The sequence below is a fragment of the Epinephelus fuscoguttatus genome, linkage group LG21 (genome assembly GCF_011397635.1).
Source record: "Epinephelus fuscoguttatus linkage group LG21, E.fuscoguttatus.final_Chr_v1".
Taxonomy (NCBI): domain Eukaryota; kingdom Metazoa; phylum Chordata; class Actinopteri; order Perciformes; family Serranidae; genus Epinephelus; species Epinephelus fuscoguttatus.
The window spans coordinates 7,154,326-7,180,042 of record NC_064772.1 but is presented as its reverse complement, the minus strand read 5'-3'; the positions used below and the strand labels follow the sequence as shown (position 1 = coordinate 7,180,042).

At 39.1% G+C, this 25,717-nt stretch overlaps 1 protein-coding gene across 2 annotated transcripts in view; it reads left to right on the top strand.

The window, feature by feature from the left end:
- pld1b (phospholipase D1b) overlaps window positions 1–25,717 on the top strand; it is a 74,870-nt gene that overhangs the window by 11,367 nt on the left and 37,786 nt on the right. The window contains exons 1-4 of one of the 2 annotated variants that reach the window (XM_049565978.1): window positions 10,781–11,010; window positions 23,174–23,344; window positions 23,445–23,608; window positions 25,511–25,653. In XM_049565978.1, coding sequence (XP_049421935.1) covers window positions 23,206–23,344; window positions 23,445–23,608; window positions 25,511–25,653 — 446 coding nt within the window. In that variant the 5' untranslated portion in view covers window positions 10,781–11,010; window positions 23,174–23,205. Of the gene's footprint in view, window positions 1–10,780; window positions 11,011–23,173; window positions 23,345–23,444; window positions 23,609–25,510; window positions 25,654–25,717 lie in introns of those variants that run through there. The other variant, XM_049565979.1, reaches the window with a different exon arrangement.

Here is a 25,717-nt window from a genome sequence, read left to right as displayed (position 1 = left end):
GAGAATGCAATAAAGATAGTGTTAAAACAACAACAAAAATGTGGTTAGGTGTAGGTACAAAATCTGCTTGGCTATGGTTTGAATAAGATAAAGTTTTGGCTCAAAATACCCAGTTTTAGGGACACCATCACTGCAGGAAAAGCAGCATTGTCTCAGTTAAAAACAACATGCTACTGTCCTCACCAATTGGTTGATTCAAAACACCCACATTTAGAGCCAAAACATGCCGTTGGAAACACAGCAATGATTCGCTAAGTAACAACCGGTTTTGTTGTTGGTTGGTCTTGAACAGTGGGCTGCAGCTTGGCAGGTGTCTCACCTTAGTGACGCACAGCATCAGCCATCCCCTCCACCTCCCGATGACAAAGTCAGCTCATATACTGTGTCACTTTAGAAACATTGATATGTAACATATTTGTGGTTTACAGAAACGTACAATGCCAACATTTTCTTACTGCGACTGGGCTGTTGACTCAAATTTGATTGTGGACATATTTGTGCAAAATATTTGGTTGTTGTGTTTTCTTCAGTTCTACAGTATAATATAGGATTTAAAATCCAGTGATATTTTTCATTGGTCTTAAAAGCACCACTGTAACACTTCAGTTCACATGAATAACGTTAATTGGGAGCCTTGCCACCCAATAATTAGTGACTGATGACACTATTTATAGTCCCAAAGTAGGCCTCTCTGCACACTGGGTCCACTCACACAGTGGCATATTAACTGCTGCTACAAGATGTTGCATATCATTCCATGAGGAGGGAGGGCATCTTCTAGGACCACATAGGTTGATCTGCAGAGTAACGAGGACAAGCCTGTCCCCCTCCAGTGTTGAGCATCTCTCTTCTGTTATTAAAAATATCTTTGGCATCAGATTTAAGATCAAACATTTTCTTTTACACTTCATCAGTTGTGTGTCCTTCTCTGGATACAGTGTTCACGGAACAAGTAACAGCATCCCATGCATCTTCATTTGTGTTCTTTTATAATTATTACTGATGTAACTCAATATGACAGGTTGTTTGGCGTTCACTTCCTGCAGAAGTACCTACACTTCAGAACTATTGGAGTATGTATTTGAAGTCTGGAGCTCCACTTTCTCCACTAGACTTTTATTGGGACATTCTTGAATCAATTTCCCCAACTTTCTTTTCAGTTTCTGTGTGTGCAGTGCACACGGCCCTGCAGTCTCATGGGAACTGGCAGTTTACCTATGCTAATCAGGATCAACTGGCACGCACTTTCAATTTACAAGGACAAATAGATTCATCATTATAAGAACACGTGCCACAATTCTGTGGTTCAACAACAGGATTAGGACAGGACTTAGGATCTTCCTCAAGAACACATTTAACAGAAAACTTGAAGATAGTTGTAAATGAGGCCAGTTCATTTCAGTGTAGTGAAATGTTTCAGGTTCGACCTGTAAGATTGCTGTCATGACTTTCATGTAGAAGTGATTAGGCTGTTTATTTAGACATGAGACCAGCCTGTGCAGTGGTGGATATTCAGATCCTTTACTAGAGCGAAAGTACTAAAACCACACTGTGAAAATATTCCACTACAAGTAAAAGTCCTGCATGCAAATCTTTACTGAAGTAAAACTATGTATCAGCATGATGTACTTGCTACTAGTTAATGTAGAACTATGTGTGTTGCAGTAAACTGTTTTATTCTGTCAGTGTTTTCCTGTTCTATCTGATGTTTCTGGATTATTATTCCTGCTGCATTAATGCGTATGTTGCCTTTTACTGCTTTACTAGATGTTGAGCTCATTTTAACTCCTTTATATACTGTTGGGTAGTTTAACCTACAGTAATGCATCATATTCTACAAGATCATCATATGTTGGTAGCGTGGCTGTCCTGTGAGAACCACATATCTCTAAACACAGTATCAGCACATTTGGAGTTACATGATTTTCACTGGACAGGAAGGGGACAAATAGTAAGAAGTACAATATTTACCTCTGCTTCCCTAATCTGGAGGGGATTTCTGAAAATATCTGACAAGTAGTGTTGTTGACTCACACTGGCAGGTTTACCATTGTTTTCATAATAAAAGCAATGTGATGACATCACATTTTGCCCTGACAGCATGTAGATATTTGTCCCAATTTTCTAATATTTTCTAACAAGCCAACAAATCCATAATTCCTTTATGTTGCTGTGAAGGCCAGACCAGGTAAAATACTTTTTCATGCTAATACTTTTCGCAATTGATATATATCTGAAATTTGCCATAAAGCAGTCACACTCATTTCTTTGTAACACTACCCACAATGTCAAAACACAGTCACAGATATTAAATTGAAAGTTAGATTTATATTGTCTTGTGGTGTATCTCATCAGATCGCCTGGCGCTGTTTCGATTTGAAGCATGTAACTGGGCCGTTAATCTGTTTGCTGGTGGAACAAAATGCTTGAATTGAGCTGGTGTTTTTGTGGTATTTCAGTGACCTGTGAGCTTCCTCATGCTGCTTATAATGGTGAGGATGTGAGATATTGTGGGAGTGTCAGCTGAATACCTAAAATGTTTCAGTTTATTGAGCACATACACAGTCTGTTGTGCCACTGGCTCAGCTGGTGAAAGAATTTAAATTGAGTCTTGTCGTTGCGGGTCAGGAGATTACGATCATTGGATAAAAAAAACAAGCTGCTTCCTGGTGCAGTACAAGAAGAGTCTCAACCTCTGAGAATAAGGAAACACTCAATAATCCGTCACTGAAAGAAGAAATCTGGGATACCTGAGCTGCCCTTACGCTCTGTAATACTGTCTGAATGACACATTTACAGCACAAGAAACAGGAAGTGTGTTACAAACTGACAGTCACATGATGTCAGCCTGTATTAATCAGCCTGTCCGATGTTGCTAAAAATGACACCAGTCAGGATGTTTTTTTCCCACAAGGACGGATTATGAGAAAACTGGGCCTTGGGCTCAAACATGTAAAAGACCCCCCGCCTCTCCTACACAGGAGCAACACCCCCAGAGTGAAAGATAGAAAAGCTGCTTTCTGCTGTTCACTAACCTTTTCCAGCCTGTCCATGATGTCGAATGTGATGTACCAGGAGAAAAAACAAACAAACAAAAAATAAGTACTCACCCACTGCGGGGCCATGTACACAACTTAACGCATTCGCATCCCAAGTTGGTGCAAAAGTGGTAATAGAAAAGCAATCCTGGGTCAAAACTTGCAGCTGAAGGTCAGTATTTAAATCACAAAATACTACAGCATGCTAACATTTGTTATTTACAATAGCTTTAACAACAAAGTACAGCAGAGGCTGATGGGAATGTCAGGAGTTTTGCAGGTAAATTTGTCTTCAAACAAAGCATTGGATAAATAAAAACTTGGACCTGATGGTGGAGCTACATAGGATGCCCAATCGGGGCCAATGGGCCATTGTAGATTGAAAAAAAATAAAAACAAAAATACAGAGCCAGCAGAGGAAGGGTAATTTTCTGAGAAAAAAAATCTGAGATTAAATTGATAAGCTTTATGGGGAAAAAACTTGGATATTCTCTCAGATTAACAGGGCTGTCCCAAACACCAGTGAGAGACAAGACGAGAGGACATGTTTCGAAACATCTGTTTTTTCAACTTAAAATAACATGACAATTAGCCACTGTGGTAGCATGAAGGTCGGTATACATCAACCAAAATAGCTAGAAATAGAAAACTTTATGACAGCTAAACAGTTACAGTTTTCAGGTAATTTGCAAAGCTCCCTGTAGATTTGCGATATGCCAGTTTTGTTCGGCATATCTGGCACTCGATTTTTTGGGGATCAGCTTTATAAATTTTGAAACTATTCCAGACACTTGACTTTTTCAACATCTTGCTAGTGTAAGCCTGTCATAGGTGGTCAAACTATTGGAGTCACAAAACTATCTCAAAGTTTAAATTGTCTTGTCTGAGAATAATGAATAATCAGTGCTAATGCATAACAAATTATGTTGGATTACTGTTTATTCATTTATTGGTTATTTTGGGATTTTTAGGTAATGTTAAAGAAAAACAAAGTATTCAAATACAGATTTGGACATTGATTACCATTGCAAGGATCTTCAAAGCTTTAAGGCATTAGGGCCAGCCCTAAGGCCACCTTAGAGATTAAGGTGATAAATTTACAAGAAAGAAAAACCAAAACTCAGATAATCCCTGAAATTCAAGTCATAAAATTACAGGGAATTTAGATGTTCTTTAAGATAAAAATGGTAAATTTACACAAAAAAACTTTGCTAATTTACAAGAAAAACCCCCCTCAAATAATCTCTGAGATTAAAATCATACATTTACAGGGAAAAAATTGATATTCTCTGACAATAAAGTGGTAATTTATTTTACACAAAAAAGGCAAAATTACAAGAAAAAAACTAAAGTCATACATTTGCGAGAAACCACAGTTGACGTTATCCACAGCATTGTTCAAACATAAACTTTTACATCTGCTATAAAATAACGTTCAAATGTAACATACCTGTTTGCAGAAATGTGTACTTCCAACATTTTTCTCTGGTGATTATGCACTTTTTTTCTGTGAACAATATGGAGCCCCAGAGTTGTGTGGTAATCTCATTACACACAAATTAATTAATTTATATTTTGGTTTATTCTTCCCTTGTGAAATGTATTGCAGTGTTTAAAAAAAATGGATGTTTTTCTGTTATTCAAGGGCAATGTCAAAAAAACATTTTTTGTACCTCTTCCTACTCTTTTTTTTGTACAGGACCTTAGATACTAATGCACCTTGAGGTCTTCATCCTGTCAGTGTTGAGCCTTAGTGGTGCATATCCCCAACACATTTTGAAATACATTATTACAAACAGACACATAATAAAGCAGGATTTTTTGTTGCCCACTCACCTCCTATGTAATCCAGCTGTAGAGGAAAGCAGGAAACATAGTAGTTGTCCATCTGGGTCAACTGACCCTAATGGAGTGTTAGGCATTTCCTCCACCACAGACATCACTGTCTGTGATCACACAGTAAATGGGTCATGCAGTTGACAGAGCTGACCACTAGGTGGCAGTGTCACACAATGTCCCTCCTATTAACTAATTATTCATCATCTGCCAGCACCTCACATCAGAGACGTTACTTTGGGTTTCCTGCTGTCTGTTAGGTCTGTCAGAACTGGAAATGTTTTGGTGTATTTGAGAGGCTGTTTGAGGTGTTACCTTTTAGGTTCTTCTCCACATGTGTTTTTCTCTGAGTCATGCTGGCGCTGGCTTTCTGCCATCGCCAGCAGCAGTAGCACAGCCACGCTCATGTTGGAATGAAAACCTGTTTGTCCTGATGGTAAATTACTTCAGTGGTTCATTGTCTAAGACTGCGAAGATGCTCTGATTTCAAAAAATGAAATATGCAGCAAACATGCAGGAAAAGTGACAAACAATCAAAGGAAGGTAAATTTCTGTTATGTTTTTGAGAGTTTTGATCACTCTGTCTGCAACGTCCTCTAAACTTTAAATATAAAGCAGCAAATGTTAATTTCCCTCCTGATCATGCACACAGTAAAGCAGAGGAAAACTTATCTAAAACAAGTGGACAAGCACTGAGTACTGTAACATTAACCAGAAACATCCATTAAGATGCCAGTTAAGAGTAATGATGGAAATTATTGCTACGTAATGAGCAGGCAGCCTTATACAGATGAGCTGATGCACAGTATTGATCAGGAGCAGGGAAATGGACATAAAGGAGTCATTCTGCTTTCACTGTCTGTGGCGACTTAACTGACTTTGTAATATGCACTTGCACACATGCACCGTTTTATAAAACCAAATGTTGTATTTCTTATTGAATCTTGTGTATTTTATGTATTCATTTACAGTCATTTCAATGGCTTATGCGTTGTTGAGTGAGCATTTTTTTTTCATCTACTTGAACTGTCTTGAACTATATATATAGGGCCTTGGAGTTTGTTTATGAACAATCAGAACAACTCTGCTGACTACTGTAACTTCCATATTTTAAGAGGCTGGAATGTTTTCTCAGACAGTGAAGTATTTCACATGCTCCTGTGAATATTTTCATCTTTCCCGTGCAGTCTGAGGTACCTCTAGGGAAATGTTTTTCCAGATATTCAAACCAGTCACAACCTAAAAATGAGCATTTTATCAATATTGTATTGTGCTGACTTTAATGACCACCTTAAGTGTCCATCTAGCGCCATTATCAGGTGAACATTTTAATGTGTCCAGTACTTGGATTCATTACCAAATACCTGCAGAACTCATGAGATTTCCATACTTGCATTTATTTTAGGGCCCATAAAGAACTATAAAAGCCATGTAATGTTGTACAAATATTGAAGAAGCTCCTATAGGGTGGGTGATGGGTCAAACAAACACAGGACTTCACTCAGGAGACCAATGTTTGCATACCGAAGTTAATACTGGCTTCTTTTAATATCAGTGCAGCCTAGTATGCTAGTATGCATAGCATGCTATGCTCCTGCCCTATGCAACGCATCACCTGTAAGGTTATGTTGGTGACTAATGCCAAAACATGATGCTTTTCCAAAAACTAACCGTGTAGTTTTGTTTCCAAAACCTAACCAGGTAGTTTTGAAGTAGAACTGTGACCATTTCATGGTGTTAAGGACATGATTTAAACTGCGAGCATTAGAACTGTCATTTTGTCATATGCTTTATTCGTGTTTCCTGGTGCCTGCACTGGTGTTGCTCTCATGTTGCCTGCATGTATTTGATCACATTTTGTGCATGCTGCCATATAATATGTTGTTAAGACTTTTTGTCCATTTCCATTTCACTGGATTAGCAAATGGTAGCATGCTAACGCACTAAACTAAGATGGTTTTAGCATGTTGACGTTGTTGTGAGCATGCTGATGTTAGCATTTTGCTGGAGGATTATTAGTTCATTAATTCAAAAGATCCTGCCCTCAGTTATACTAATAATTGCCTTCAAGTTACATATCATTCAATAGTAATAAATTAGCATCCCAGTGTTATAATTTCCTGTTCATTTCATTCAGTAACCTGTGGATTTTATTAATTATGGACTGCCTGGAATAAAAGGATGTTAAAAACATCACTGTGTTCTCTTTCCCATTCCTCAAACAATTTTACTAGATAACAAATCGTCCCACCTTCAGTCTTTAATGATGCCTCATCCAGATCATAAAAATTCAACTTCAAACTTTTGATTCATTTTATGGTTTTGGGCGGATGCACAGAAGAGATGGAAGGCGGCAAATTAGGTAGTGTGGGTGCACAATTTAGTAATTTGGGGATATTAATTATTAATTTGAGAGACTGAAATACTGATATGAAGAGAGGAAAGAAGTATACTGAGTGCATAAATGAGTCACTTTAGGAAATTATTTGTAGTTTGTGGGCAGGAACAAGGCTTCCATCTGTGATACCAACCAGACTCCATAGAGAAATGTTGCAATTCAGGCAGGAATAGTGCTTCAATCAGTAAAAGCACAATCATACCCATTTTTCCCTTTCAGCACATATTGTGAAAGCTGGTGTGTGTGTGTGTGTGTGTGTGTGTGTGTGTGTGTGTTCCTGCTTCAGTGCTCACGTGGGTGGGCGTCTGAATGCTTTGGTCCATCTCTGGAATGTCAACAATGAGTCACGTCGGCCCGCTTGACTTGACTCGGGGCGGGGAGCCGCTCCTCTGGCCTCGCTCACACTCACTTGTGTAAAGTCTGTACTGGTTCAGCCTGTTTCCAGAAACAGCATTTACTCACAGACATATTCAACACGTGCAGCTTTGTGTCATTAACTTCTAATTTCATTGTTTTAAAACCAATTTTTGTGTTTCCTCTCATACCTCAACATCCTCAGAACCAGATGAGTCTTGATCATCACCTGTTTGAGTTATTTTTCATGCAGAAATGCCAAACATTTTCTAGTTTCTGCTTGTTGGACATGAGGAAGACTTTCCTCTGTCTTACATTTTAGTAAATTGAATATTTTTGGTTTTTGGACGAGAGATCTGAGGACTCTGCTTTTGGAAATTTTAATGGCCATATTCCCTATGCTCATTTGTGGACTAAATTATGAATGAATTTATCTAGAAAATAATCATTGCTCTGATTGATTATTTGAAAATGACTGTTATTTACTTTTTTTTTATATAGAGAGAAAATGCCTTTTTGCTCCCTTGCAGAAAATTAGATGAACAGATCGATACCAATCTAATGTCTGTGTGCTTAATATGAAGCTACAGCCAGCAGGCGCCTATCTTGGCAAGCAACAGTCTGAAACCAGAAAAATAAATTGCAGTACAAGACTCTATAAAAACACAACTTTTTAAACTGTTTGTTTATACATATAAAACAAACAACATATAATGAGGCTCTCAGACAGAGCCAGGCTAGCTGTTTCCCCCTGTTTTCAGGCTTTGTGCTAAGCTAAGCCAAGTGACAGCTGGCTGTAGCTTCATATTTACTGTGCGCACACGAGTGATGCCAATCTCAGCAAGGAAGCAAATAAGCATATTTCCCAAAATGTTGCTATATTCCTTTTAATAGTTGAAAACAAGGTTTAGAGAAGGGCTGTACACAACTCAGAGTTATGTTGGTCGAATCAGATTCGGCTGTTCAATGCAAACATTCAACTATTCGTTCCTTTTTTCCATATAGCGTTTGGGGGTTTGAATGGGGTTCAGCAGAGCGCTCTGTGACAGTGACATTTAAAATGTGCACAACATTTTTTGCTGACACCAGATTTTAAACAAAAGCCAGAGATTCTATTGCTGTGAACTGTAAAGTCACCACTTCTAACAGAAGGCAGAGGATAACGTTACTTTGGAGCCTGACCATGCAAAACCTGTCATCTTCCAGGAAGCTTCTTCTCGACCACAGTTGCCTGTACTGAAGAGCAGCATGACAGCGAAGAGTGCTCACTTTGCGGCAAAGTCTAGGGATGTTTTGGTACCCAACTTTTGCACTGCACACTGGCTGGCATCCCGCTAAAAATCAAAAACAACAACAACAAAAAAGACTGCTTGACTTGAAGGAATCTCGATCAACATAAGCGTCTCTGACTGATGATTTGAATCTTCAACTTTTAGGGGGCAGCCCTAGTTTAGAGTCATGTTATCCAGCCCTGTCGCTTAAAGAAAATGTTGGCATTGAACTTTTCTGCAAACCACAGATGCGTTACATATGTACATTGCATACATATCAATATTTCCATAGCATATGAGCTAACGTTGTCGTTGGGAGGTGGAGGGGATGGTGGATGGCATGACATCTAGGCGAGATGTAGGCAAAGTGGCAGACCACTGTTTGAGACCAACAAACAAAATCAGTTGTGAGACATCAGCCATTTTTGTGGCACCAACATCAGGTTTTTTAAGCCCAAACATCTTTTCTTTACTGTAACAGAGTGGTTTTGTGCCTAAACATAACCACACTTTAACTGCAGCATAAAGAAATGAAGAAACTTGAAATGTTGAAACTTAAAATTGAAGTTTCAACATATTCTGTGGTTTGCAGAAACCTACATTGTTTTACAAAGAGTACAAGTACAAATACAAAGTTTTAGTTAGGTTTTCAGCTAGTTATTAGATGTTAAAATAAATCAGTGCTGCAACTTACATTTATTTATTTTAACCTGACAGTTATTTCCCAGGTTCATTGTTTGGTCCTGGAAAACCTGTATGTTTTCCTCAGGCCCACAGTAACATATTCAAATCTCTTGTAATGTTTGACCAACAGCTGAAAACCAAAATATATCCAGGTGTACTGTCATATAAGACAGAGAAAAGCTGTAAATCCTCACATTTTACAAGCTAGAATATTTGGAATATTTGGTATTTCTGCGTGAAAAATTACAAAAAGAGGACCTATTGTGTACATTTTCAGGCTCATTCTTGTACTTTGGGTTTCTACTACACTTAGGTTTTCTTATGCTGTCTGTGCTGGAGCACCTGTATTCACCCTCTCTGAGATGCTCCGTTGAAGCACCTGTCTCTTTAGGTCCTGCTCCTGACAAAGCCCAGGCTGCTCTAATTGGTCAGTGCTTCTTTCGCATCTCTGCATCATCATTACATCCTGGGAAATGACTGTAACAGAGAGTAGCGGCACTGTGCAGGGGAAAAATCACCAGCAAAAGCTTCTAAACACAAGCGGACATGTTCCAGCAGGAATATGATCCGAACTATGGAACAAATTAACAACATTGGCAACCAAGATTACATGTTTCCCTGACGGTAGAATGTAGCTACATGTAGCAGTGTATGTAAAAAAAAACCCCCAAAAAACCTGCAGTATCGTGCCTGGAGCAGACAACAATACAAAGAAATCTGTCACAAGCTAAACGTCAGCCTGCAGCCAAAGTAGAAAAAAACATTGGAAACAGAGAGCGGTCTGAAGTCTGAGGTTTTGCTAATAGGGATTACTTTTCCATATATCTACCTCATCATTTTAAAGTTTGGCCATGTTTAATATAAACATTCGACATTGTAACATTATATGAGATAACATTTGTAAAAGCATAACAGGTCCCCTTTAAATGATTATCAAAATGGTTGACTAGATAATAAATCAAGAATTGAGACTGAATTGAAAAGTTGGTAGAAGTTTCTTGAAATGCCAGAGTCTAGTTGCCCCTTTAACACAGACAGGTGCCTCAAACAGGAAGTCCCTCCTTCCCTCTCATTGGTAGTCTTTGAGCTCCTGAATGCCCTTGGGGCCAATCATAATTCCTCCCTCCCCTGTGTGTCCGCCCAGCTGAATCTTCCCCTCCTCTGTCTGTCTCGCTTCTGCACTCCGCTTTCAACCTCCAGACTGTCTGTTGGGGCGCTGTGAATGTGTGTGTGTGTCTGTGGATGTGTGTGTGTGTGAGTGAGTGAGTGTGTGTGTGCTGCAGAGTGTGTGCATGAGGAGACTTGAAGAGAGACTGCAGAGGAGGACAGCAGTGGCTTCTTGGAGTAAGTTTGTTCTCTGACAGAGAGAAAGTTAAGGGAAGTGAAGATGATGATGGTGATGGGCTTCCCTCAGCCTCTGTGGGCTCAGGTCAGTGGATGCTGTCACTGTAGCTGCTGTCTGAAATGTGTGTGCATGTCTGTGTGTCTGTGTCTGTGTGTCTGTGTGTGTGTGAATTTGAGTGTGTGTGCCAGAAAAGGAAATTCATGTTCCTCCTGCTATTGTTTGACACAGTGTTTTCCAGCCTGTTGATAGTTACCAGATTCCATGCTGGCTCTGTGTGTCTTTATTAAGTTTTGTAAACTGCCAAATGTTATGGAAGATTTTTTTATTCAATTATCAATACAGCAACTAACGTATTAAGTTTTTCAATCAGTGTTTTAGACTGTAAAATACCAGAAATAACAATAAATGCCATCACAAGTTCTCAGAACCTTTGGTAACGCCTTCTTCTTATTGTTACTATTTTTAGAGTCCAACCTGTCATGCATTTTTAGGACAATACAGAGTAAAGGAAAAAACAATAACAACGCTGACTTTTTAAAAAACATATAACTGACAAACATTTTTGATGAACATCAGGGCTGTCACTTCGAAAATATCAACCTTAAAAATTTGATTGTAATGATGTGTTTTGTTTTTTCAATTTGTTTAAGTGCATTTATTTTGATTGTAATTGTTTTTTTTATATGTGTAAGTCTTTATTTATTTTTAATTTTTATAATTATTATTCTTTGTGTGTTTAAATGTGTTCAAATTGACAAGGTGAATGCACCAAGCCACTGGATTTCCTGTTACCCTTTTAGTAAACTTTGCATTAAAATTTGCATTAATGCAGAATGTTGTCACCTAGCGAGCCGTGTTGAAGGGATAATACAGACTAATACTGGCCGTTTTATCCATCAAGCTCTCCTTTAGTTAGCTGTTCAGGATGTCAACATGCTCCACAATAGAATTAACAAAGTCTTTTCTGCTTCCAGTGGTCAAACTCAGGCTGGGTATACACTGTATGATTTTAGAAATGTGGTCTCCAGATCTTCTGTATCTGACTGACTGTAACGGAGTATAGTTGGACTTTCTACTGTAAAAAAAATAGCAATAAATCTTCTAAACTTCAATCTTCACAACTGGACATGTTCCAGCGTAAATACCATCCAAAAATCTTGGAGAAATTCAGAGGAGAATTCTAGCTCCTACTGTATGTGTTAGTCATCTGCAATGTAAAGCCAAAGCTAGCAATTTATGTGCACTGCGCAGTCTGATTGTCGAGCCACGACCTGAGTGCTCTCACTGTTCGTGCTAGACAGAAAATAAAACAGCCCATCGGCCCCTGCGGATTGTTTTGACTATTAACACTTGTCAATAAAGTTTTGTTTGAAAGCTCTAGGCAGGTAGAAGTTTGTAACCAATACAGTTACTATAACTAACAAGGCAGAAATGTGCTGCCTTGATCATCTGTGCCAGCCTGTGCGCTGAAACAGCTGAAAATCAGACACCGTTTCCTGAAAATGTTTCTCTTGTTGACATCATTCGTAACAGAGGGAGTAGGAAACATCAAAGAGACACCATGTCATGTCGCCATGACACTTTCAGACATCCTGTTTGCCACTTCATGCAGGCGCATTAAAAAAAAAAAGGCACTGATTTTGGGGATATCAAGACGTGGCTCTGCCTAACCTGTGCAAGAGCCTGACGACGGCTGACCAAAATGTCAGAAATTCATCTGAATGTCTGACATCTAGTTGGGAGTACTTGATAGGGCCATGACTGGTCCTTGCTCACCCCTGAGCACTGCATGGCAAATTATGCTGTGCGGCTGAAAATTTGGTAAAATTTGGAAATCTGGTGTATGTCCAGCTTTATGAAAGAATTGAGATTTTCTGCTTTTTGAGAGATGGATTATATTTTCCAACATTATCCTTAAGGTTTTGTTTGGCATGCATTACCTATTTTATTAGTCTTTTTTTCCCCGGTGCATTATGTATGATTTGGCTTTTAATTTATTACCTGATAAATTATATAAGCATTTAGTGGCTACAAGGTGTGTTTGAGACAAACACAAACAGATTTAAATAATAAGGATCTCTATGTTATTACTCACTTACCAAATGAATTAGTCTCCGTTTTTGTTATCTTCACTGTCATCTTAACCTTAACAGAACCGGGGCGGAACAATTCCATTGGGCGTAGCTGCGCCATGTACTGGCTTCCATAGCTGCGACCTGTTTTACTCCATCCGCTGCATGGCGTCATACATGAGCGTTTTGGAAGAGGAGCGTTTGCCCGATTTTCTGTAGGAATTGTCTAAAATGGCTGTGATCAGCTCTGGCAGCCTACTAGCGGAGAGCTGCACTCTGAGTGCACTTTGTATTTCATCATGCAGTTTTGTCATGGTATTTTTCATTTAATGAATTGCCTGTAATGAGATGCACAGGATAAGTGGAGTCTGGGTAGTAGCCAGCATCTCTTTCATATCTTCTCTGCAGTGTTCCGTCTGACTCATGCCTCCTTTTGTTATTTGTCGCTGTGCATGGGCGACTAGAAACTAGGTATCTCATCTGATTTTAGAAGCAGGGACAACCAAATATCTGCTATTTTAACCTGTTAAGTGACTTAAGATAATCTCAGGATTGCTGATGATTACTAATGACTTGTAGAAGTGAAAGAGAATAACTTGAAATGAAAATACATCAGTGTGAGAGAAGAAACAAGAAGTTACAGAAGTTGAAGAGAAAAGGGAAGAAAGAGGACTTTGTGTGTGTAAATCAGTCTGATTACATGGTGTGTGTGTGTGTGTGCGCGTGTGTGTGTGTGTGCGTGTGTGTGTGTGTGTGTGTGTGTGGTGCGTGTGGTGCGTGTGTAAAGACTCAGCAGCCTGCCACCTGGCTGGCGAGTGATGCAGTGGGGTGGTGGTGGTGGTGGTGGGGGGGTTGATGGTCCACACTGTACCCAATTAATGTGAGTGCTTACTGGACTGGGCATAAGGAAAACAGGCACACACACAACCATTTCCTGCATTAATCATCTTAAAATATATTTTGCTATTTTCAAGGTCAATAATGAATCGTCAAGCTCAATTTCCTCTTATTGTTTATGTCACATAGATTTAACTCATCTCATGTCCTCTGAAAATGTCTTTAAATAAAAAGGATTTGCCCTGACAGCTCTATTAAATTATACTTTCATATTAACATTAAATCAAATGATTGTGTAATGTCAAAGGGATCAATGTAGATCTAAACCCACAGAGAATTCTCAGCAGCTCTGAAGCTCCAAAGCTTCTTAGCATCTTTTAGGGAATGGTTTTGTTTGTACGACTTAGTGAAGCATTTAGCAGCTAAAGAGATAGATATTCCCTCAAGAGTTGGAGGAGACCAAAAGCAGTGCTAAAGGAGAGTTAATATTTGATTTTAGTGATGCATGGGTGGATCCATGGCAGTGCGGTTTTGGATAAGTTTAGAAAATAATATAGGTTTTGGGTGGATGGGTCAATAAACAAACAATCTTCTGAGCAAGTCTTTAATAACTAACAGAAACATTGCATGCAATAGTCCACCTTCTCTCCCCCTCTCTGTTTCTCTCACTGTCTCTCTCTTAAACACACACGAAACAGCGCAGCCCATCCTCATACAACGATTTGTACAAGATCTACGAAAAGGCGCACACACTGGTTTGTTAAGTTATGGAAGTTGGGTTTAGGCAAGTTAAGTTACTGTGGTAAGGTTTAGGAAAAGTAACATGGTGACAACAAACCCTAAAATTACTCAGAGTTTTCTCAGATCTCACAAGGTTCTGGACATTGGTTTCCCAGAGCAAAGTCCTGTGCTCTGTGTCCTGTGCTCTGTGACCTGTCCAACCCGTCCCCAGACTGCTTCCTTCTTTACTGCCATCGGCACATTGGTCACATGATTGCAGCCTTCCCAAATACATGGGTTAAACATGTATTACTGGCTCATGATTACGTGGGATATGTAGGATTTTTTGTGCATTACGTTTTTTAGGAGAACGTACAATCAGTGCATGAGAACGGCCTGAGCAGCTCTGTTATTAGCACTGCTGTGTTCAGTTCAGGGTTTCTGTTATCCATTAATTACATGTTTTTGACCGGGAAAATCTGTTGTAGTCCGACCTATTTAAATCTCTCTGGTCACAATGTCTGTTGTGGTCACATCTCTAGTGATGGTCATTAACCAGAAAGGTTCAGCTCCCTGATGATCTCCTTCCTGCCTACTGACACCTTACTTAGGTTCTTGCGGTGAAATGAGGACGTGTTGTGTCTTGTGTCTGTGATTTGTGACTTCACAAATCAGCCGTTCTTTGTCCATTGTGGTGCTTTCAAAGCGAGCGGCAAGAATAAATAGAAACAGGGTGTCTGACAAAAGTTCGGCCCAACAGGACAGCACTGTGTATCACGCACTGGCAATTCAAATTCTAGTAGAAATCAGTGCACTCAAACTGATTTTGTTGCTGAGGCTCACTCGCCTTGCATCCAGTTAGGCCACGGTAAGCTAAAGAAAATTCTTGGTGTTGCTCCAACAAATGTTATAATAAGCATTATTTTGCACATGAGTCTATTAAAAAAACACAGATAATATTTGACCAAAATTTCTCTCATCTGTCCCTAACAGTTGAAAAATGTATACCTATCAGGACACCATTTTCTCTAAGGAAAACCCTGACTCAGTTTTTGTGTCCATCCTAGTCTCAGTCCTCAGACCTGACATTTGTGCTACTATAATGCATAAAGGTGGTGGTTTGTGGAATGGTTTTGGGGTGGCTGATGAATGCATATGCTTGCAGGTTGGGTGGCTGCAAATTGGCACTCAGATTGTGTGGGCGATAAAAAACCTGACCTATGCATCACCATTAGACTTACATTCATCAGGTCGACACAAACGCAAGATGATGTTACTTTGTGTCTGCTGGAGGTGTTAATAGATTTACTTACATGTTTTCTGTCCCTACCAAGTGGTTGAAAATATATGTGAAATGTGAAAATGTGGAGAAAAGTTTTCAAAAGTTGGTCCTTGCGTTGTTAGTTTTGTGTGCACACACATGTTAGTTAGTAAATGCACATTTCTGCAAATGGTTTCACTTTATCTCCAGCAAGAGGCAGTGCAGAAGAAGGCTGCCTTCAAGCAAACATGCATGTGAACAGGACAGATTTCAAGTGTTTCATGTTGAAGGAAGTTCAGTCAACATGTTTGTCAGCCCTCAAGGATAAACACTTCACTTTTTGATGAGAAACACTAAAGTAAATAGAAGACAATGCCACAGGGAAGCTTTAATTTCATGTCAACACCCTAAAGAATATTGTTATGTCAGTTTTAATGATCAAAGGAGAAATCCTGAAGGCAGTGTGTGCAAACGAAAAAGCTAAATTATGTTTTGTTTTGGGGTTTTTTGCTATGGAAAAATACAAATAAAGTTGAGCAATACATCAGTATTATTGTTTATTATCTCTCCATATAATTCATGTAGTTTAAATATTCTGACCTACACCATATCTCACTCTCATTTTTGTACTGAATAAGTTAAATATAAACACTGAAATGTTTCCCAGAGTCAAATGCTAAATATTTGATGTTTTTTTTTTTTTTTTTTTTTAAATTAGAGGTTATTTCAGTGTTCCAGCAGACTTAAACTTTTTTACCTGACATTATATATTATAGCTGTTGAGGCCTAGAAGTTGACTTGACTGGACAGTGTTTCCTGTAAGTTGTCAGCTGCACTCTACTGTACCTAGTGAGGGCAAAAGATGAACACACCTCATATAAAACAAGAAAAACTATCTCAGTACATTTTGACATACTTTATGTGAATATTTATTATATCGAGTATTGTTTTTGTTTTTTTCTTAATCACCATACTATACACATTAGGGGTGTATGGATTTATTGGCCACACATTAGTATCGGCCAATATTCACTTTGCTGATTGTCACTGGCCTATCTGCAAAGAAGATGATATTCACCGATGGCAGTGGCTTATGTTTTTCTGTTGCATCATATCAATTCGGCACAGGCTGAAAAGCCTTGTCTCGGAGGAATAGAAAAACGTGTTTGGGATGAACAGAGATCTTACTTGTGATGCTGTTGAGACAAAAATACATGGTAACCTCAATATCGATGTGTCGGGGGACGCACCCAGTTGTTTCCCTCATAATGCTACACTGTGAACAACAAATCTGTGTTGACATCAGCAGGAGAGCTAGTTAACCTTAGGTGTTAGTTGTTTGCAGCCGGTGGTCTGTACTAACAGCTGATGAAGGTTGCATTGACTTACATCATAATGCATTATAGCTCTATGCTGTATGTGTATTGGGCAAAGGTAAATTAGGACATCCTCAGGATGTGTTCAAATGTATTGTTGTAAGATGCAGTTTTTGGTGAGAAACTTGCATAAATACAGCTGTCTGAGGGAGATGTTTGTTGATGTCTTCACAGCAATATATTAAAGAGGGAATCATGCTATATTACATATATAGTCAAAAGGCTTTTGAGACTAAGAGTTATTTAAAAAAAAATTTTCATGTAAAAGGAGGGTATTTCAAAGGTTGTTTCATAAATGTGTAGGATTGAATTTATGTAATTCAAAGGTAGTGTAATAAAGAACTGAATGACTTTAAAACATGCTTTTACTATGAAGATTTCTTTGTTTCTCTGGCACAAAAGGGGGACTAAATAACAACAGAAACAAAACAAACAAACAAAAAACAGCGGTATCAGCTGTCTGCCAAATTATTATTTTAAGCGTTGGTGTCGTCCCAGTATTTTACAATCCCTAATACAGATGCTCATGCAGAGACCAAGTCAGCAGTGGGGCCTATATGGGATCCTACTGGCCCAAAACATGGCAGTGTTGAGGCTTTTAATTCTATCTTGAAAGTCATTAAAAAGCACTTGAACAGCTTGAACAGTGGTGAAACAGCTTACAAGTTTCAGTTCTGTAGCTCTTTTTGTTTTGGGATCTAGTTGGAATGTGGAGAAAAGGGTCAAATTTATATTTTTATGTGATTTATTTTTGCTGATAACATTATTCCCTTGTAGGCACAGACAAGAGTGTATGAGCATGTTGCAGTGAGTGAAACTGAAGCCACTTAACTTTCTGCAGAGACACATAAGCCAAGAATATGAGCAGCGAGCAGCTAACCTGCTGTCTTTCACATTGTCCCACCTCCTGCTGCTTTATTGGAATCTTTATAATCTCAGTTTTCTGCTTTGGCTGTATTCCTGTGCCTCCTGTCCTTTCATCTCTGCTGGATTTCTGTTATTTCTTAATTCCCTGCATCACTGGTTCCACCAGGAGCTATTGTTAAATGTCAGCAGACACACCTCGGCTGCACTTTCACACATAATTCTTTCACACAGTTTCAACACAACTGTGACACATAGGATCGTAATGCTTTGGATGCTTTGCATACTACAGACAGTGTACTGTACAATCTGTGTGTGTTTGGACTGTGCAACCAAATATGTGGACAGCATCATGGTAGAACAGTAAAGGCTGCTGCATTTGCATCTAATTTGAGTTTACACTGGGAAAGATGCCTGAATGTGAGGTAACAGTGCACTGAAGGGTGAGGCCAATATAATTTACTGTGTGTGTATATATAAACGTATATATATGTATGTATATATACACACAGTAAATTTGGTGTGCGTTGCCAAGTGTTGGAGATATCGGCCGTGGAAATGTTTGCCTTCTCTCCAATACAGTGGAACTGAAACATTAGCTAGCTCCTAGGTGCTAGGTTATCTCCAACAGCAACTCACACCAAAACAATCTAGACTGATAAACAGCACTACAGGTAAGATGAAAAATATGTACTTTTGACTATCCCTTCAGGAAAAACAAAAAATTTTTTTTATTTATTTCCTAGATATTGGACAATATCTCTGCCCACTGTGGTTGGTGGTGGTGTTGCCTGGAGGAGGAAGTGAGAGCAGACAGACCACAGTCAAACCACAGTGTGACTCTCTGCAGAACCTAAACATAAATAGTTGGTTTTTAGAGGAACACTTTAGAAACTTTGTAAGAGGTTGTGAGGCAGGAAATACCTCATACAGGAGAGATTTACGCAAAGTGCTGCTTATCTAACAGCTTGTTTCTGCTTTTATTCAACAGTGAGGGCCAATTGTGGTTATTTTCTCCATTAATAGGTTGTTTGGTTTGTATGAATAGTGAAAATAGTGAGAAATATTCGTCACAATGACCCAGAGCCCAAAGGGACACTTTCACAATGTTAGTTTTGTCCAACCAACAGTCCAGACCTCAACATCATTACTAATATATTGCAAAAATCTTAAAGGTCCAGTGTGTAGGATTTAGGGAGATATATTGGTAGAAACAGAATATAAAATAAAGTTTTCTTTAGTGTATAATCACCTGAAAATAAGAATTGTGTTCTCGTTACCTTAGAATGAGCAGTTTATATCTATATAGGGAGCCGGTCTTTGTCTTTGGAGATTGCCATGTTGCACCACCGTGTTTCTACTGTAGCTCCTTATTACAGAAATTTCCACCACATCGGCCACTGTAGTTAGCAGCTCCTCTGTGGCTAACAGCATTGAAAACCCAGATTTTTCAGTGTGAAACTGCTTTATTCAGTGTTATTACTGCTTTTAAACACCGGGTCCATTTGTTTGTTTGTTTTGAAGCGATAGACACCTCTGAAAGAAAGAAAGAAAGAAAGAAAGAAAGAAAGAAAGAAAGAAAAGGAAAATGGATGACCACACATTAGCAGGTGCTGGGCTAACAACACGACATGACAAACAGCATTGGAGAAACTGATTTGTAATGTGAAACTGCTTTATTCAGTGTTTTTACTGGCTGAAATCAGTGGGTCAGTTTGTTTTGGAGAGGAAGAGACCTCTGCGGATTATTCAGCTCCTAGTAAAAACCTCCTGAATGTCTGGATTAGAAATAAGGTGAGCACATAGCAGATAAATGTCATGAAGTAAAATTACAATGTTTATCTCTTAAATGTAGTGGAGTAGAAGTAAAAAATGGCATGAGAAAAAAAATACTCAAATGCATATTTTAGGTACCTGTACTTAGCTGCTTTTTTTTTTTTTTATACATTCTGCAACTGCCTTTACCTGCTTGTTTCTGATTGGCACACAGATGTTACCCCATCATTAATGACAGATGGATTTTTAACTTGTTAGTTTGGATGCAAACATCCAGTTGTCACCATTATCTCTCCCTGTTTTACCCACACACAGCATGCGTCGTCACTCACATTCATGTTTCTGTGTCAGTTTATGTGAAAATCCCTCCAGTTAATCCTCCTCATTCATGAGTGCACACCCAAACACCGTTCAACCTGCTTTTACACACACACACACACACACACACACACACACACTGACTTACATTGAGGAATGTGGCTAAAGAGGTCCTCTGCTTCCTGTGCTGCTCTGCTAATCCTTTTGTTTGGATCGGAGTCTCGTCTGATGTCAGTGCTCGGGGAAAGAGAGGAAGAGATGGATGGAAGTAGCTGCAGGTGTGAAGGTAAAACCGGTGAAGAGACAGCTTGATGTAGAGAGCGAGGAAAGAAAGATGGAGAGCCAAAGGACATAAAAAGACGTTAAAATGAGGGAAGGAATCCATCAGAGAGGCATAAAGAGAGTATTTGATGATGGATGAGACACTTGGTTTTGCAGTCGTGACGGTTCCAGTGCAGAGGTAGTGCTTTAGGTTATTCTGTTACTGCAGAGACAACAGCAGTAGTGGGAACCTTCCAGTAGAGAATAAGTGATAGTACAATAATACAGAACTTCTTTTCTGCTCTACCACTGCCTCGTTCAGTTAGTTTGTTTGTGCTATTTTGTGACTTTGGCAGTTTAAATTGGTTAGCTGAGATTCACCAAAGTCACACAAAATTAACTGATTGAGGCAGTGATAGACCAGCAACTCCTGTGTTCAGCAAGCTAAAATTTGTGTTTTTGTCAATGGAGTCTGGTGGCTTTGACAAGAGCATATATGGGGAACTAAAGGCTGTTAACGGCTTCCCCATCAAAGTGAGCTGTCTGATGGAAAATTTGAGTGACGGAAATAAGATCAATATAGTGTACACTTGGTGCAAACCAACTCCAGAATTACTCTCATTTGGCATTTCTCCCTGCTGTATTTTCATATTTTTCAGCACTGTCTCCTGGATGCCTGCTGCTCACAGTCTGGCACCTGTTCACTACCTTTATATAAAGCCCCAATGTCACCTAGCCTCTGGGAGTACATGCCCATAGACATCCTGGACACAGAAAATAAGAATATGCAGGCAGAGGGCAGAATCTCTGGAGATAAATACACATTTTTACTGGGTCATAAATGATGATTGAGAGAAATTATTTCTGTATGAGTCTATGCATTAGTTTTAGGAAAATCCTGCAGAGTAAATCTGATCCGATATTGATTTCTTTTAGGTGGCTACAATTAAGGATGTGCACAATTAGTTGATTAAATATTGCAACTTTTGCCAGTTGGCACCAGAAATACCAGTTGGTTAAAGTAATTAATAAAATTATTACTGTTTTGTGCAATTGCATTCACCCAATGAAAATGCCATTCAAACTCAATACTCAGGCATGGCTACTAAAGATTTCTTTTCCCTAATAACTTCCCCAAAAAATGTTTTAGTTAACTGTTTTAGTAGCCATGTTATGTAGGATAATGTGCAATTGTCATAACACATGGTTCAAAGTGCCACGGATCTGGTCACTGAAAAATGTGATAAATGATTTTAAATGGCTCATGCAATATGTGCAATGTTTGGGGGACAACCTTTAACTCTATAGATAACTTTTTTTTTTTTTTTTTTAAGAAATTTGTTTTTATTGGTGTTTTCAGGGTAAAGTAAAAAGTGAAAAGGTGGTGGTAGGAGGGCGGGGGTTGGTAAGAGCCGCAGACAGTACAAAGCAGGGTTTTTAAATTATACAGACAGTAGGTTACAGGTTATTGTATGTAGTAATTTTTTTCCCAGTGTTTTATACACTGATCAACACATAGTCTTAAAGAAACAGTGATTTTCTCCGTATAGTGAATTTTGTCAGTAATTGCAATCCAGTTTTTCTTTGAGGGGAGGCTTGCCTGCAGCCATTCAGGGTGATGGCTCTTTTGCTCGCAAGCAAAACTGCTTGGTAAAGGGATTTGTCCGGGGTCATGACACTGGGTTTTGTCTAAGTATACTATGACAAAAGAGCAATGAACTTCTATTCTAAATAGGTTTCTGTTTTATAGATTCAATTGTGCTCAATATTGAATGTTTTCTGTGTTCTTGCTTTTAGACAAGTCAACTCATCTAAGTTTTAACATCAGGGACATGAGATATTCGGATCATCACTAGCTAAAATACCTTTTGCTGCTGCCCCCTCTACAGCAGTACATCGCTTAGCTTCCATATCAGTACTACAGCCTGCCTCTCCACACAGGGAGTACTGATTGACAACCACTGTATGAAGTACACAGAATATGGATAAGTACCTCATACAACCCCACTTCCAAAAATCTGAATTATCCCTTTAAAGTACCTGAAAATAAAGTGTCAAATCTGTTCTCATACAATGCTAAATATTAATTAAAGCAAAATTCCAATCAAAGTTGAAGTTCAGAAAATTCCCACCAAATTCTGTGTGACAGTAGAAGCCTGCACGTTCAAAAATACAAATATGTCTCACGTGAAAGACACAATTGTGTTTTCATGTTACACCCCAAAACAAGTTTCCAGGGTCTTTGATTTGTTGGTCATCTCGTAGTTAATGAATAAATGAAACCTGCTTCCCAGTGCAAAAGCAGTTAACAGTTGCACATTCACTCTGTGGTGAAATGCTGCTCCTGGTTGAACCTCTGGGCCTGATTCTTCTCTTTCTTACATTGTTTTCTTATTGGTTTTCAAACCAGGGATTTGTTAAAATGTAATTGAACTTTTGTTGGTGGTTGTTGGTGGTCTCATAATTTGTAATTGTTTAACTGGAATTTCTCTGGTCACTTATGTTGCAGCTCTACTGGACACTATTCTCATGGTCTTACCTTATCTCCAAACATCAGTTACGGTTATTAAAACTGGAAAACTGCTGCTCTTTCATAGTCAAATGGGTTATGTGCCTGATTAGTAGGGACTTAATATCCCATCTTGGCTGGTAAAGCCTTTGTCTGGGTTACTTTGGTTGTCCTGTGCCAATAAGTAGAGTAAAAATGGAAAGTTGTGATTTGACCCTTACATTTTGGTTTAACTCCTTACCTTTCTCTCCAGGTGAGCCCCGGGCTCCAGACTGAGTGCTAGCCATGTTGCAGTCATCCGAGCCGACTTCCAGCACCCTGCAGCTGGTTGCCAATGATATGAGTGGCATCATGGAGAAGCTGGACACCCGCGAGCTTGACCTGGAAGATGGAGAGTATGACACAACCGACGCCCATGACTCAGGTGTGCATTCTGTCATTGTGGTATTCATCTGCTTACATGGCATATATCTGTGTCTGACATCTGATTTGTTTATCTGTTGGTGTTGTGGTTTTTTTTGTAGGCGAGCGTTTGCCCTTCACTGCGATCTACCACACGGTTGGTTTCAAGGAGTCCGAGGCCAAAGTCTTCCTGACCTCTCCGATCACCGCCAAGATCCTGGAGGTAGAGCGTTTCACCTCGGCTCAGGACCGCTTTAACCAAACCACACAGAGGAGCGTCAACAAGGTACACAAGGACAGACATGTTTCCAAAACATTTCACTCTGTACAGTCATTATTTGTCTCAGATAACATCTCAGCTTCTTGTAGGTGTGCTCTGGAATCAAATGAAATGAAATTAATTCTCACAGGTGTTAAATTACTGTTCTGGCTGCCATTAAGACTGTCAGACGTTTTGTTGCTCAGGTCATATTTAATCTGCAAGAGGCTATGCTGAATAATGGGAACTGTAACCAGATTTCTCCTTCCGTTTTTTGGAGGGGGTTCATGTAGTCCAAACTTGATTTATTTGCACATTTTAACAACTAAATATAAACAAGAAAGAATTGACATGCTTGCAGCTTTGTTAGGCTCTCTTAAGTCTAAAGCCAGCATGCTAACAAGCTCATGATGACAGCACTGACATGTTGAAAATAGACAAGGCAAATGTATTTATATATCACCTCACAACAGAATGGTGAAAAGTGTTAAAAGTGCTGTACATAAGACATAAAGAGACATTAAAGGGTTAGTTCAGAGATTTTTTGAAGTGGGGTTGTACGGGGTACTTATCCGTAGACAGTGTATTACAAATAGTAGATGTCAGTCAGCCCACCCCCAGTTTAGAGAAGCAGACTGGAGTGACATGTAAGCTACGCAATGTACTGCTGTGGAGGGGTCAGCAACAAAACATATTTTAACCACCTAAAATAAATCCCACCTAAAAAAATCATCGGCAGTTTAAGAGTATGCTGTATTTAGAATATTTTCACTGCTTTACCTTAATGTCAGACAGTGATTTCTAACGGGAAAAGGAAGCTTTTACATGACTCTCCTCAAAGCCAGACTCCACTGAGGAAAACTGTGATTGAACACAGGAGCTGCTGTTCTATGGCTGCCATTATCAGTTATTTTTGTTGTGTTATTGTGTGACTTTGGTGTTTAAAAGGGTTACTTTGGATTCACCAAAGTCACATATCTACACAAACCAACTAACTGATTGAAGAAGCAGTAGACCAGCAGCTCCTGTGTTCAGCGAGCTAATATGGCAGTTTTTCCACTATGATCAGAGCAATATATCAGCTGTAGTTTCCTGTCGGAAATTGCTGTCAGACAGCAAGGTCAAGCAGTGCATTCTAAAGATAGCAAACACTTAAACTGATATTGATTTAAAAAACAAACATACTGCATATATATATTTTTAGGTGGCTAAAGTACATTTTGCTTCTGCCCCCTCCACAACAGTACGTTGCCTAACTTCCACTGCAGACTGCAGCCTGCTTCTCCTAACTGGGGGTGTACTTACTGACATCGACTGTATGTAATACACTGACTAAGGACAATTACCTTATACAACCCTACTTCAAGAAACCCAAACTATCCCTTTAAGACAAGATATAGTGGACACAAGCAGGCAGTGGTTGAATGTAAGTCAGTACATTTTCTCAAGTATTGTATTTGAGAACAAATTCAGGGTACTTGTACTTTACCTAAGTATTTCCATTTTATGCAGCTTTATACTTCCACTCCTCTACATCTCAGAGGTTATTATTGTGGTTTTTTTAGCACTACATTTGTCTGCCAGCTTTAGTCACTTTTCAGACATTTTTTTGTCTCCCTCCTGTCCAGTGAAAACCATGTATTTCCAGATATGTTGATATTAAATACTTGTGTTAAACTGAAGGATGAAGTGTTTCTTTATGTGTTGAGAAAATTCTCCTCCTTCTTAAGCTATATAAAGTCTTTAAAAACCCTCTTGTATCAGACGGAAAATGCATCATCACAAATCTTAAAACAATCTGTTTTACTGACGCTACAAATGATGATCTTTGCAAGTAATTTAACAAAGAAATGCCAGATGAGATTTTTTTAATGTAAAGCATTAAAGGGCAGTATCTAACTGTGTGTATCTGTGCTGTGTGCTTCTCAGTCAATGCCGGCGGTGTTTAAGATCGAGCTGAAACATGGGGAGTTTACATGGCTGGTGAAGAGGAAAGAGAAACACTTCATGGATCTCCACAAAGAGCTGAGGACATACAAGGCCCTCCTGAGGCTGCCACTGCCGACACGCAGGTAAACACTGCAAGGTCTTCTCTTGTTCTGGATTATCTCAGGTTTGGGTTTAGATAAAGCCTCA